The following is a 15047-nucleotide window of genomic DNA, read 5'->3' on the forward strand; positions in this document are numbered from 1 at the left end:
CCACCGCTCTCTCCTCGCAGGCCCAACCATGGTGGAGCCCCCAGCAGAACCCCCCGCGCAGCCCTGTCCCGCACCCGGCGGGGCGACAGCGGCGACGCCGGGGGAGACGTCCCGACCCGGTGAGCAGTCCCCGCTGCTGCACCTGGACCTGTACAACTTCGACTGCGCGGCGGCGGAGGGCAGCCGGTACGTGCTGACCAGCCCCCGCTCCCTGGAGGCCTGCGCCCGCTGCGCCGTGCGGCCGGTGGAGCTGCTGCCGCGGGCGCTGGGCGAGCTGCTGCGCGAGGCTCCCGGGCGCTCCATGAGGGTGGCCACCGGCCTCTACGAGGCCTACGAGCGGGAGCGCCGCCGCAAGCTGCAGCAGTGCCGCGAGGAGCGGGAGAGGATTATCCGCGAGGAGAAGCGGCGCATCCTCGCTCCGCTCGGCAGCCTGCCTCCCTCGCCCGCCGCCCGCCTCGCCCCACGGGCTGCCGCCAGCGCCGCTGTGCCCCGTGCCGTGGGGAAGGCTGGGGCGTCAGGAGGCGCCAAGGCCAAGAGCCACTCCCTGGACTCGCTGCAAAAGCGTCGGGAGGGCAGCTGGGGCAAGACCTCCTCGGAGTCGGGAGCGTCGTCCTCGTACAGCGGGGAGAGCCTGCGGGGGCTGGGGGGCAAGGCGCGCGGCCGGGGCCGGGTGGCCGACGGCTCCCTGCTGGGGCGCAGCTTCAGCCTGGGTGACCTCAGCCACTCACCGCAGACCGCCCAGAGGGTGGAGAGGATCGTCAGGGAGGTGAAGAGGAAGAAGGGCCTCTCAGAGGTGCCTGAGAGGGACAAGAAGATCGCGGCGCTGATGATCGCCAAGCACCAGGAGGCCAGCCTCCTGCGGGAGCAGCGGCAGGCGGCCCATCTGCAGTGGGACAGCCAGCGGCGCCTGGCGGAGCAACGGAAGGAGCAGGAGGAGAAGGAGAAGCAGAAGGCCCTCCTGCAGGGCCAGCGGATGTGGGAGAGCCAGGTGGAGAAGCGGCGGGGAAAGCTGAGCCAGGAGCAGCAGGAGGTTGCCCTGCTGAAGCAGAAGCAGAGGCAGGTATGTGAGGAGAGGTGGCGGGAGCAGGCGGAGAAGCAGGAGCGGCTGCGGAGGGAGAAGCTGGAAAGAGCCGTCCAGGAAGACAAGCAGAAGAAGCTCCATCAAGAGCACAATCTGAAGGTGAAGGAGGACAGCAAGAAGGAGCAGCGGGAGCGAGAGGAACAGATCCTGCAGGAGAAGCTGTCCACAGCTGCGCAGAAGAGGCAGAGGAAGGAGGTGCGGCTGCAGAAGGAGAGGAAGCAGCTCAACCAAGCAGAGAAGCTGAAGCACGAGACTTTGCTCAAGGAACTGGCCAAGCAAGAGGCAGAAGAGAAGGAAATGCTGAAGGCCTCCCTGGAGATGAGCTTGTCCAAGGCTCAGGAGAACTATGAGCAGCTAGTAGAGAAGAGGAACCAGGAGCTGAGGGAGAAGGCCAGGCGGGAGGACATGCAGATCCAGAGAGCTAAACTGGCAGCAGAGAAGAAGGAAAGAGAGCAGAAGGAGCACTTGGAGGCCCTGGCTAAAGAGACAGAGAGGAAGCTCCAGCATGCTGCCCAGGTGGCTGAAGAGGTGGTCCAGGAAAAAGCCCGCAGGTTGGTCTTGAGCCGTCTGGAGAAGGAGAAGGTGCAGAAGATGAACAAGCAAAAGGTGGAACAGTATGAGGACTTACGGCGCAGGGAGATTCTCCTTTCTATCGAGAGAAAACTGGAGAGGAGCGAGCAGATCTTCAAGGAGAAGAAAACTGTCTTAGAAAATGCCAGGTCTGTAGCTCGGGCATCCTTCCATGTCCGGGAAAAAGTACGGGAGGAGACCAACACACGCACCTTTGACAAGATGGCCTTCGAAGCAGAGCTGCACGCCAGCCTGGATAAGAAATGAAAGGTCTTGCTGGGGATATGTGATCAGTTGTCCCTCATAATGCATCAGAAAGCTCCTCTGCATTAACGGTTAGTATTTTAAAAAAATAAAACTAACCACCCTAATTCATTATTTTGGGGGAGCAGGGTACCGCACAAAAATGTGGCAGCTATTTCACATACTTCTTAAAACTTGTTTTTGTTCTGGATGTGTTTTAAGGACTGACCTCAGTCATCTTTACAAAGGGGAAGCAAGCTTTTGCGTCCTCTACCCCACAAGCACAGAGGGCTGCAGAAGAACTTTGCGTGATACCTGTCAGTTACCAATTGATTGTCTAAACTGGAGCTGACTACAACGGCACTATTTTTTGTTGGAAAAACAGACAATAGAGACTATGGGCTACTCTTAGAGCCTATTGACAAAGAACCCAAACCAAGCCAGCTGATTTTGGTTTGAGTGACATTCAGTGTGGTTTAAGATACGGGATTGCATTTTCAAAGCTGCTGCGCACTCCGGAAGATGAAAATGGTTCTCTTGGAAAAGTCCATGGTCCCCAGGTGCGTCTCATTCACTGCTGATATCAAACACTGGGGAAAGAAAGCGCGGGTCAAGGCTTCACAACACCGTATAAGCAGGCATTACAATCCCAGTCAGATGGAAGCTGTTAAAACGCTCACAATCTCTGCAGTTTCACTTCTGCTGTTTGCAGCTTTCCCCAGTATCCTTACCCTCCTTTCCAAATGTCTCTTACAAAGGTCCGCAGAGTTTCTTCTTCCAGAGGAGAGGAAGGAAGAATCTGTGGGCAATCCACAAGCTGACAGTCATCCCAACAACCCATTTGTACATTAAGACGTACAGATTAACAAACCTATGGAAGCTGGTCCTTGTTGCAAACGTGCAAATGGAAATCTGTGAACAGATTGCATAAAGGGGCTGAGGAATATCCACACTGGAATATTCATGTTTGACAAGAACCCGAGCAACCTTCTCCAGCTCAGCCTGCTTTGAGCACGAGGCTGGACGAAGCATACACCAGAGATCTCTTCCAAACTACTGGCTGCATGAGTTGCTTGCAATGAGACTGTCACCCTGCTCTTACTGTTGTCTGCTGAGTAGGGCAGCTTTTATCTATCTGCTGGTGCTATCAGTTGCATTATTATTTTAGGGCACAAGAAAGAGGAGATGCACAAAATAAGGTATGTTACAGATTGTCTTGGGTGACGATCACTACATTTTTTACAACTAGCTGAATACTATTTTGAGGGAAACAAGACCTTTTGACATGAATGCACTGGAAATGTGAAAGCCTACCTACACCCTGTGGACAGCATTCAAGTCAGTGTTCTGTTCCAGTTCTCCATGTTTACTCACTGCCAGGTTGAAGTTACAAACCCGCATCCAAACCAGGCACTTTCTGTTGTTTTTTTTTCTGGCTCCAGGCAGTGCCAGCGCTGTGCTCCACCATCCATGAGCGTGCTGGGTTGCTGTGGTGATAGCTGTCAAACCTGGAGCAAGGGAGAGAAGCGGCAAGAAGAGCCAGGTTCTTATTTCCTTGCAGATGTCTCTGACGTACAACACAGGGAAAGAGGAAACCCGAAGAAGGTGACACGGGCATGCGGTGTCACATGCATAGATCACTTACCTCTCAGAAGGCTCTAAAGAAAGTATTAAATGAATAGCAACAACAGCAGTAGACCAAGCACACTCTGGTACCCTGCAAGGCTGGAGACACTGTAAAAGAAGTGCTGGAAATGAAGTAATCTTGTAAAGTAAAACTTGCTGTCTTTGAATCACAGAGTGATTGGCACTGTGGGGGCAGATGGCACAAAAAGCAGGAAGTGGGACACCTGAGTTGTGCTAGCTCAGTTGTTGGCTTGATAAGTAACATCAGGCACGTCCTTGCGGGCTGGCCCTGCTCCTATTGATATAAAAGGAAGCAGAATCGGCCTCTTGGGATTGAGGTGGCTCGCAGGAAATAGTAACACACGGCTTAGCAAAGCACTTCCAGGACTTTGGATGAAAGATGCTAACAAAGCACAAAGTACTGATTTATTTATTTGTTTGTTTGAGGTGTTACTAAAAAAAAAGCACATCCGTTGGTGAAAATGGTCAGGTAACTCCAAAACCTAAAAAATGCACAACTGTGGGAAGGACAACGGTGCTAGCGTTTCCAGCTAGGAGCTTGCCACTTCACTCTCCTCCTTGAAACTACAAGTGATTTGAAAAGAGAAAGCAATCTTGCTGTCCTGCTGTACCACCAGTCATGTTTATGCGCTGTTTGTACTGCAGTGTGTAGCGTGGTGGGCGGATGAGTGGACACAGCCACTGACATTTTTTCCCTTAACTGAATTGCACCCTCTGATGTTACATTTCCAATGCAGATCAAGAAAACTTTTACAGCCCAGGAGAGGCGCTTTGGCCACTGACTGTAATTACACCTCAAGTCCGTGTCTTGCTGCTGACTGAGTTTGACAGCTCAGGGCTACAGCCAAACTAATCAAAGCACACCTCCATGGTGGTAATTGGATTGGCTAACTGCTGTTCCTATTCTGCGCAGTGTGCAGCTTGAGTTTTGAATGTGCAATCTTTGGAAAAAAAAATATTTTTTTTTCAAAAGACACAGATTCGTGTATGGACTTTTTCATTTCTGTAGATATTCCAGTATAAAGCTTGTGAGAGTCAATGGAGTTTATAGCTGTTTAAAATTGTAACAAAGAATTTGCTTCTAGATCATGTGCATGCCTGCTACAGAATGACCTCTAGATCTTGGACTGTCTGCACTTTAAAAGTGCAGGCAAATGCCTTGTACTGGGTAATTGCTGTGACTGATGGCACATCTTAGGTCTGGCTAGCATTGAATTCCCAGGTTTCTCCTCCTAAACAGATTTCATATTGGATTCTGTAGGTCTAGTGGATCAACCCAAAATCTAGATCCAAATGCCACTATACTCTCAAATCTGAAACCAAACACATGTGCACAAACCTGTAACTTCTCCTATGAAGTGCTGTACAGGTTAGCAGTGCCGATGGACTGGAGCTCCTGCTAGCATTTAACCTGCTGGAAACCTCTCTGAAGAGTTTCTGAAGTTGAGATATTGCAACACTGGGGAGAGAGACTCCATTATCATCTAAATGTTCAAAAAAGAATTACAGTACCAAGTCTTGAGATTCATTTTCAGCTAAAGCTGGAGGTCTTCAGAGCTGGTCAAAGTTCCAGCACTGAAACTGTCTCTTCTGAATGCTACCTCTTAGCAAAACATTCATCTCCAAACCATGATCTCTGTCAAGGTTGTATTTGTCAGACACATTCAAAAGCTATTAGGAGCCACAGCTGCACCCCCAGTAGTTAATGTTCTACAAAGTATTTTTAACCCAGTTTATCACAAACACTTTCACAGCATGGATAAGAAAGGTGTGAAGATGAGATTTCTCACCTTAATTACCTTCTCTTAGGGAGCTCTAGACTCATTCTGTGCTAAGCTTTCTCCTGATGCCAGGAAAATTTTGTGCCAGGGAAATTTTTGTGAAGTTTTGTGCACAAAACTGATAGCGAATACACAATATGCACAGGTCTGAGAGGTGCGAATGTCTTTATTAAGCCCACCTTGGACAGGGAGATACGGGGAATGCCATATTTGCAGTGCAAAGTCAAAAGTTTTCCAGAGGTTTTTCTAAGGATCGCATCCAGTAGCTATCCTCAGAGAGGCGACATTTTCTGTTCCTTTATTCACCTCTGAGAAAGCCTGGTTGATGCCATCCTACCTGAGAACAAGTTTTCATCACCACCAGGCATTACACTAGAAGAAAGTATTTGCCTTTGTGTGTGGCTCTTCTTCCTCTGGTGGTTAAGACACAGTAGTTAGAACGCAGTTTTTCAGGTTTTGCAGGAGTTTTTTGTTTGTTTTTCATTCAGGTGCAGGGTGTATAGGAACAAGGCACAACAGCAGTTAGATGCAGTACTCTGCAGGTGGTGGCTGTGGCTCTCTGCTCACACTTCTTTGCAGAACTGGGTTTGAGCGCTTGCCCAGCAGAGCAGCCTCCACGTCTAGGAGAATGGAGGTGCTCTGGGAGGGATCCACCTGCTCTCACATTATGCAGGATCCTTTCAAAGCATGCCTGTGAAAGGTCTTAATGCTTTGCTGAGTTAAGGGCCTAAGAAATTAAGTTTGTTAGGCTCAAACTTACTGTTGTAGTTGAAAAAGAAGGCTGTCCTAGACAAAGAAGGGTACTGGCTTGCTCTAAAGTGAGCCGATGAAGCATTAACATAACTTGCTGCGGGAGTGCAGCCCCACATCCCCTCTTTGGAAGCTTCCAGATGGTACTTCAAAATGCATTGTTCACTTATGCACAGCAACCAGCACTCTGGGGAAGGCAAGTGGTCAGAGCCCTTGTAATGGGATATGCCCCGTGTCCCATATGTCCCTGTTAATGCTAGGGCATAAAATATTCAGTTCTGGATCTGATTCTTTTGTTCTGTGCCTATTCATTTAAGCATGGCTCTTTGCTGTGAAGCACAACCTTGTCACTGTAGGGTTCTAGTCTGAAAGAACCCAAATACTTCTCTTGCAACTTTACACTAATTTCCCCTATTTCATTCAGCAAGAAATATCCCTTGTTACAAAATCCCACCAGCAGCAAGAAACATCCTGGATTATGAAATCAAACTGCCAGTGCTATTTTACTGTTATGTGCTTTACACAGCTCTCTGCATCCAATCCAAGGACCAAACTGTGAGGTAAATGAGTTATTGCCCCCGGCCTCAGCACAGAAAGACTGAAGCAGAAAGAACGGATGTGACTTGCCCCAGGCCATGCTGGCACTCAGCCGGAGCTCTCACTCGTATCTTCCCTGTTCCCCCAGCAGCCCTAATTAACCTCCTTGTTGCAAAGGGAGGGTATGCCTGAGCCTCTGCTGCGGCAGCTCCTCTTGTTGCTGCTCTCCAGCTGGAGCTTCACAGGAGTCTTAAGATGCCAGCCTTCACTTGTAGCCCTCGTCTTCAAACCTTAAAGCATGCAAAGGAAATGTAAGGATATTTATACTTTCAAAAGGGGAGGCTAGTAGTGAATGGTGCAGGTACTGGGGCATACAGGAGCAAGGTGGGGCAGGAGGAAGGTGCATTAGAGGGAATGGGCTGGGGCACATATAAGAGTGTTAAAGAGAGCGGGCATGAGCTGAGTGAGAATACCTACACCACCCTGGCTGGCTTGAAATAACTATATTTATAACAGCGGGAAATAACACTACTCTTTCAGCATGCTGAAGTCACACCTTCATCTCATTACTTACTTCACTGGAGCTAACAGCTACTCCAGGAATTAATGCTGACCAGATACTTTAGCCTTTCTATTATTTATGCCAACCACGATGTGTTAGGATAGATTATGTCTCTCAGAACCTGGTGGAAATTTCCTCTTGCTTGACCCATACCTGGACAGCAGGATGTAGGATCACACAGGTGCTCGGGTCTTAGCTACAGTGATGAGCCTGCTGATACTCCATGCTGCATTTCTGGGTGTTTGCAGAGAGCACAGCTGGCACAGAGGCACCTTGTCAGACTGCAAGCTAAACAGTAGGGAATGAGAGGTTTGGCCCTGTGACAGATGTTACTGGGAACATTTGGGTTTCTGGGAGAGCGATAGGATAATTTCTTCTCATTTTTAATCACCTCCTAAGTAAGCTGTGCTATTTTTGTCAGTTATTTAATGATTTATGAGAGATGGGAAAATAAATGGGAAAGGGAGTTCAAAACATGAATGTGCAGGTAAAGAAGAAAGACATTTCCACTCCATAAAGCCCTGAGCATTATGCCAACAGTTGAGAGCTTTGTTAAAGTGCCCATCTGCACGCATTTTGTTGAGGCCCAGGAGGGGGCCACTCTGTTCACAGCTTTGCTACCTGTTCGTCTGTCTCCTCACCAGTTTGATCCTGAGGCTTGTGCTCCCATCATCTATAGCCCTCATGGGGATCCAGCCCCAGGCTGCAGCCAAGTCCACACTGATCTGGAGAGGCTTCCAGCCAGCTGGTTTACCCTGCTGGTCCTCAACCTGAGGCAAGCCTGTGGCTTTGGGTCTTTGGCTGGTGTCGGTCAAAAACCTACAGAACAATGAGGATGTTGTGGAGCAGCAAAGGGATGCTGCTGTTTGATTTTCATATTAGCAGTACTAATTTGATTCCCTTGCACTGTTTTCCCAGATGTTGTACTGTGGGTAAGAAGAGCACTAGCGGCACCAGAAACCAGCCCCAAGTCACAAAGCCAAGAACCTTGATTGTGGCACTAAAACCAGTACAAATGTGAACCCTGATACTGGAACAATCAGTCTGAGCATATGGAGCTGGGAGAGTTTGAGGATGTTTAGGTGTATCTTACCAGCTCTGAGCCATGGCTCACTCGTTCTGTTTGTGTTCCATGATGTTTCCCCTCCTGCTGCACAGGAGTAAACAAATTCAGGGAAGATTGTTTCAGAAAACCGGGAGCAGGTGGGTGGCCTGAAGGATCCTTCAGTGCTCTATGCAGTGCTACTTAGAGCACCTGACATCTGAGGTTTGCTCTGCAGACACTCCACATCTCTGTGTGGTAGCTGTCACACCAGCTTACATCTCTTAGATGCGGCAAGTCCTAGTATTTTCCAGGCAGATGGGACTCTGTCTTACAGCAGTTTTCTGTGATTCCTACTGCATTGCAAATGATCTGCTCACCTCTTCTAGTTCAGTCTGGTGTTTCCAATGCATTCTCTTTAAGGCCCAATAAAGAAGAAAAAGTGGTTGTTCTGGTTCCTGGAGGCACTGAAGATCCCACTGAGAACTACTGGCCTCTCCAAATGCTTCTGCTCAGTGTATGCTGTTCCACTCAACAGATTTTCCATGGAAAGCAATCTGCAGAGCCCACTTTGCAGAGGGACTGTATCATAATGCAGATGGCATGTGATTCAGTCACAGTCTGTGAGTCCCCACATGCACAGAAAATTTACCACAATGCAGCTACCAGGGAAATTTCTGCAGAGCCTCCTAAAATCCTCAAAGGCCCTTTGCATCCATCCTGATGCCTCTGCTCTAGAAACTCACAGGCTGTACAGTACCTACTGACCTCGCAGTGCTGACTGCATCCTCTCCATGACAACACACTGCAATGCTCAGGGAGAGGAAGGCATCCTGCAAGCAGCAAGGCTGGCTGGGGAGTATAACTATGTAGATGATGATGTTACCATCAGTCTTTTCTGTTGGGGGCATAAATGCAAAGGAATGAAGTGTCTTCTAAGAAGAAAGAAACTGATGAACAGAAGAGATAAGAAAGAAATGGCACTCAGAGATTTGAACAATCTTTGGGCTCTGCTGCAGCAGCCAAGGGCATCTGGAGCTCCTGGTTCTGCTCTTGTTGTTTGACTGTGAGCTGGTGCTAGGATTTTCCCCCATGCTAGGCTCAGCAGGATGAGCTGCAAGAGAGGTATTTAGCTCAAGGAACCCAGGGTGAAGGCAGCATGTTTCAGCTGAAGCTTGTATCAATCCAACTTTCTTTATTTTTCTCTTAAGGAACTGCCAGGAGTGGGCAGAGGCCCAGAACGTGCCCACAGCTCAGCACACTGTGGGAAAGCAGAAAGCTGGCTGTGAGCTCCTCACCAGGGTGAAGGCTAAGCACAGCTCTATCTGTATGCAGCCATTTTGATACAGGCACCAGACTATTGGGTTGGGTCATTCTTGGTCAAGTCAGTTCCTCAAAGGCAAGTATGGGGTGACAACTACCGCGTTGTTATGCGTGGGATGAGGTGACACTGTGGCCAAAGGAAATTGAGGCTACAGCTAGCTCAAGGAGGGCAGGATCCTTTTAAAAGGGAAGGGACAGATTAAAGGGAATTCATAATAAATATAACATAAACAGTGGTGACATGGGAAAAGACACATTGTGAGCAGAAAGAGAGGACTGGCAGCTGTGTGGGAGAATTAAACCTCCTCCTACATGGGTAGATAGTAACAGGATAAGGGGGATGGTTTTAAACTGAAGGGGGGGAAATTTATATTAGATATCAGGGGTATGTTTTTCACTGAGAAGGTGGTGAGGCTGCCCAGAGAGTTTGTGAATGCCCTATTCCTGGAGGTGTTCAAGGCCAGGATGGTTGGGATAGTCTGATCTATTGTCTGAGGTCTAGTGGTTAGCAACTGTGCTGGCTGCAGGGGGTTGGCAATAGATGATCTTTGAGGTCCTTTCCAACCCAAGTCACTCTATGTTACGATTACACGTAAGATCTGATCAAAACTCTCCCTCTGCTTTCACTTGCGTGCAGAACTGTAAGTATCATGAGGGGTTTGGGCCTCAGCCTTCTATGGTTTGTACAGTTCCAGGGTGCGGTCATAACCTCACAGATTGGGTGCACCTGAACAACCCACGGCACTTCTGTGGGCACACTCCCCAGGCACCAGGGGTACAATGGGCAGGGAGGATCTGGGCGTAGAAGCTTTCTTCATCCCTCTCTAGGCCAAGTCTGCAAGATTAGCAAGTTATTCAGGACAGACCAAGGAAAGGCAATTACAAGCCTTTTTCTATACAGCAGATAGAAGACAGGATCAATACACAGAGGGACTTCTGATTTCTGACATGTCTAAGCCCTCAGACAGCTCTGGTTTTTGCACCAGATGGCTCCATCGCTCGATAAAGTAGTGCCCTAGATATGCTGGTTGTTTTCCAGCCCGCCAGCAAATGAAGGCAGGAGGATGGACACGTACAGCCATATCCTGTGCTGTTACCACAGCTTCTGAGGTCTCCAGACCTATTGCAAATCGCTGCATTTTTGCAGTCCCCTCCCCAGCAGCAGCTACCAAAGGGATTAAACAGGGAGTTTTATCTAGTGCAGTGGCTTAATCACTAAGCAAAGGGCTCATCCTCAGACCACAAGGTCAAGGAATTATCCCTGACAGATAACGCAGCCAGGGCTTGGAACAGCGTGAGGCTAGATTGCCATTGTCAGCCTATAGGTTTATTGCCATTTCTGGGAGAGTAATGCCGCTAAGATGTTGTGAAGGTGCAGTGTGGCTTCCTTCACCTGCCCTCAGATGCCTTTTGATAACAGGGGAGGAGGAAAGCAGATAAAAATGGCACCCAACCTTGTCCCTGTGCCTTAAAATAAAAAAACACAAACAAAGAAAAAAAAAAAAACAACAGCAAATCTCAGAGGGCAAAAGGCTTTGGAAGCTGGGTGCATTTGTCACAGAGCACTACATAGAGAACATAATATAGCAGGATCTTCCAAATGGCTGTGAAGAACTAATCAAATACTAAGCCTGAAGAGAAGCGACTCAGCTTACCTGCAGGGAAGCACATGTCTAGAAATATGATTTCAGAGTTCTCTGCACAAGCTTCAGGAGAAGGTGAGATGTCCCACTCCCCTTAGTGCAGTTTGTTGTGGCAGAGCTCAGCAAGCACAAGAGCAGCCCGCTGGGTTCCAAGGGGTAGCTGAGGGCACTGGTGAGTAAGTCTCCAGCAGATACTGAAATGTAAGGAGTCCAGGTCTGCTGCCACCAGAAAAGAGCAAGAGGAACTCCTCCCACAGTGAGCTACAAAACTGTGTTTTGCTGAGAACGCAGTGCATGTTCTCAGAATTTACCTGAAACCACTTCCTTGTGCAAGTCCAGGTAGTCCACCTGGAGGTGTTCCTCTCCTTGTTCTTCACACCATGAGGGTGAGTTCTCAGTCTCTCTTCACATAGCACTTCATTTTTTTGAGAAGCAAGCTACGTTTTCTCAGAAAGCCAGAAAACATCCATGAAGGAGCACTAGGCAAGTTGTGTTTAACTCTCTTCATGGCCACCACAGCCTCACGCTGGCTGGATCAAGCCCTTGCTGCCTTTGTAGGACTGAGTCACTTTAGCTGCATGTTTACCAGGTGTCCACCATCCCAGCCTCCTCCTGTGGCCTCAGGAGGCTGCAGCAGTGAAGGACAGCAGGCAGAAGCATGCCTCCTTCAAGGAAACCTGCCTCTCAAGTTTCTCCTGCAGGAGGCAAAGGAAACAAGAAGTGTGGATCATAGAGCACTAATAACACTTAAGATTTTTCACTTGATTGCCATTCCTCAGCTCCTTTCCTTTTCCACCTGCATTTCTCTGCATCTGTGGGGAAATCTGACATTACATATATAGATAAATTGTTCTTATTTAAGACAAAAGATTCTCTCCCTCCATGAAGTGACCCTCAACAACAGAGACAAGGTTAACCTGCATTCAAGAGCCATCTGACTTGCAGCCCACTGGAAACTCTCTCTCCTCTGTGCCGCTCCCACGGCTGTGGTCCCTGCAGCTGCCATATATGAGGCCTCTGAGTCACCTCTTCATAGCAAAAGACTGGGCAACCCCATCCCAACTGCCTCTTCCCCACAAGCAGAGCTCCTGCAATTCGCACTGCACTAACATAGGGCTCACCAGGCTCCCCCCAGGGGCTCTGCACCTCCCAGATCCCCACACCCTGTTAACTCATTGGCCCTGCTTCGCTAATGTAGGTGGGCAAATGACCCCAAAGCAGCAGAGATCCCATTCCTCAGCCCTTCCAGCCACAGATTAGAGTAACACTGAGTAGGTGAAATGTACTTGCCTGTGACAGACAGCAGGAGAGATTAGATGCCACAGCGCTCTGTCCTAACTTTAAGCTTTCTGATAAATCTCTGAAGATTAAGGAGAGATGAGATTCCATAATATAAAATCTGATTTGACTTTAGCTCAGCTAAAGACGAGCACCCGCTCCTTCACAGCCCTTCTGCGCACCTCACCTTCCTGCACACACAGCACTGAGAGGGGAGCTAAGGTCATGGTCCTGAGCAAGAGGCCATTCCTCCATGCTGCCTCCTGCACCTACAAGGCACACACCTGAACCGACTCTGTCCCATAGGCTCCAGCTGGCCCTGCACTGCCAGACAGCAGGAGATGGGCCCCTGCATCTACAGGACATGCTCAAAGCTGGGCATGAAGAAGGCTGCAGAATAGTTCCTGGAGGTTGGCATCCCAGGGTGCTCCCTGAACACTTGTACACATTTTCTGCATGAAACACTCAAGTCCGGAAGACTCTGTGTTAGTTGAATGAGTAACATTTTCTAGACAGAAATTCAGTACTATTTAAAAAACGCTTGAACAGCCACAGCTCCCTACAGGCCATGTCTTACCTCCCATGCACCTCTCAGCGGGGTGGACCTCCTCTCTGCCTTGCAGTGCCATGGCCCAGCCACACAGCACAGTGGGCCAGGGGGAAGTCAATCCCAACCTCACATGAATATCCTCCATTAGCCACATTAGAACAGCAGCTAAGTCGAGGGAATGGGCAAGCACAACAAAGGGCGGATCCAGCACCAGTATTATTACCCCCTCTCACACACTTGAGTCCCACATTGCTTCTTAATCTTCAAAACTTTGTGAATGTTTTTGCTCTGTTCTGATGCTCGCAAAGATGCTCTGAAGTAGTTGTAAAGCAAGGAAAGCCACCTGACATCCCTCTGTCTCTCCTAACCCTCCTATGTACTCTGGGATGACATCCCAGGCTGGCCCAGGCCATGAGACACCAAAGCAGACTCACTCCGGTGGCTCACATTCCCTTCACATCCTCACAGTGGGAGAAGCTTCCCATGAACAAGAGCTCAAGCAAGCTTGGCAACAGCAAACAGATACTGAGCACCATCCCCTCATTTATGGATATTTATTCACTTTTTCCTCACGTAAACAATGTTTTTGCTAACCTGGCATCCTTCAAGTAGAGACCAAGACCCTGTACAGCAAAGGCTAGAATACTCTCTCCAAACCAAACCATCTTTCACTTGCTGCAGACTGGCTTCAACTTTGAATGCAGCATATCCTGCAACTCCTCCTCACCCAAGCCTGGCACATCAGAGAAACGCACTTATTTTGCTCATCTACGGTACCTTCGAATGGCTGGGAATTTTTTGTCCTCATTTTGAAGCCCACGTTCCCCCTACATAGGGAACAAAGCCAGCTCTGCTTGCATAGAGAGCCTACATTGTTTTCCTTAATCTAAAATAAGTTCCACATTAAAGCCCACCTGCTTTGCGTTTGTGCGCATTGAGCAATGACAAGAGAAATTCAGCAGAGTGGAGAGGAGGAAGCTGGGGACCAGATTCATTGCTTTTTTTGTCTGCAAGTATGACAGCTGCAGACACAGGAGGACCTGGCCATCTCACCAGTGTCAAGAAGGTCAGGCAGGGGCAACCAATGCTGGGCTCATATCACCCACCCAACTGGGCCACACTAGCACTGCCTTGCCACCTGACCTGCAGCACAAGTAGGAGAGAGGGGAAGGGGACTGTAGTTTTGGACCCCTCTTATCCAAGTACAGGGGGCTGAATGCCAGCTGGGCCTGTATTTGGTTTTGCTCACTGATAAAGAGGACAACTGTGTTTTGCATACTGAGATGTGTGTACTTTTTTTTTTTTTTATAAACACACTGACACACTATCAGGAGTGTTTCAATTTTTAGGCTCTTCTGCTGCACCCCAACCTCTCTATCCTGTTTCTGGAGAAGCTTCTTTACCTGCGGGAAGCAGCTTCGCTGTGCCTCTGAGAGAATGGAGAAAGGAAAGGGGGAATTAAAGCAGTTCCCAAGTGAATTGCAATCTCTCATCTTTTGCAGTCTTTGCAGTAAGCCTACTCAGCTAGCTTGCTGCAGGAGTTGCAGCATTCCCACCTCCTTGCTGCATGGTTTTAACTTCTCACAGCCTCATGTTACCAACCTACCTGTGCACCTCTGTCAGCAGGGACTTCGTGCACTTGTGAGTCCCATCAAAGTTTGAGCTCTACCACCCGTGCTATGCACTGCTCCTGGCCATACTTCAGAGTAAAAGCTTGCATAAAGCAGAACCCTTTCCTCTCATGCCAGGGGAGTGGGGGCTGGTGGCTCCTTCAGGCAGGCACTGACGTAGGAGTGAAGTGAGAGCTCTCCTGCCCACAGCACTAACAGAAAAATAACAATAAAAAAATCCAATAGGAGCAGCAGTCCTGGGAAAAGACCCATCCCTGTACCCTTGGATGGTTTGAGGCAGAGTGCAGCCAAGAGGAACTCAAGACTAAGCAGAATTTTACTTATTATTTTAAGCAACGCAAAGCTTGCACTTCTCATAATGCAGCAAAAGAAGAACCCATGACCTCACTTGTTCTATTTATTACAACAC

The 15047-nt window shown here is 48.9% G+C and overlaps 1 protein-coding gene across 1 annotated transcript; it reads left to right on the top strand.

Annotated features, from left to right (window-relative positions):
* CCDC177 (coiled-coil domain containing 177) lies at nt 1-5682 on the top strand. The gene has a single exon (XM_052694557.1). The coding sequence runs from the start codon at nt 29-31 to the stop codon at nt 1916-1918; it is 1890 nt and encodes a 629-aa protein (XP_052550517.1). The 5' UTR covers nt 1-28; the 3' UTR covers nt 1919-5682.
* Nucleotides 5683-15047: the final 9365 nt, after the last annotated feature.

The sequence above is a fragment of the Tympanuchus pallidicinctus genome, unplaced genomic scaffold (genome assembly GCF_026119805.1).
Source record: "Tympanuchus pallidicinctus isolate F22 unplaced genomic scaffold, pur_lepc_1.0 scaffold3, whole genome shotgun sequence".
Classification (NCBI taxonomy): domain Eukaryota; kingdom Metazoa; phylum Chordata; class Aves; order Galliformes; family Phasianidae; genus Tympanuchus; species Tympanuchus pallidicinctus.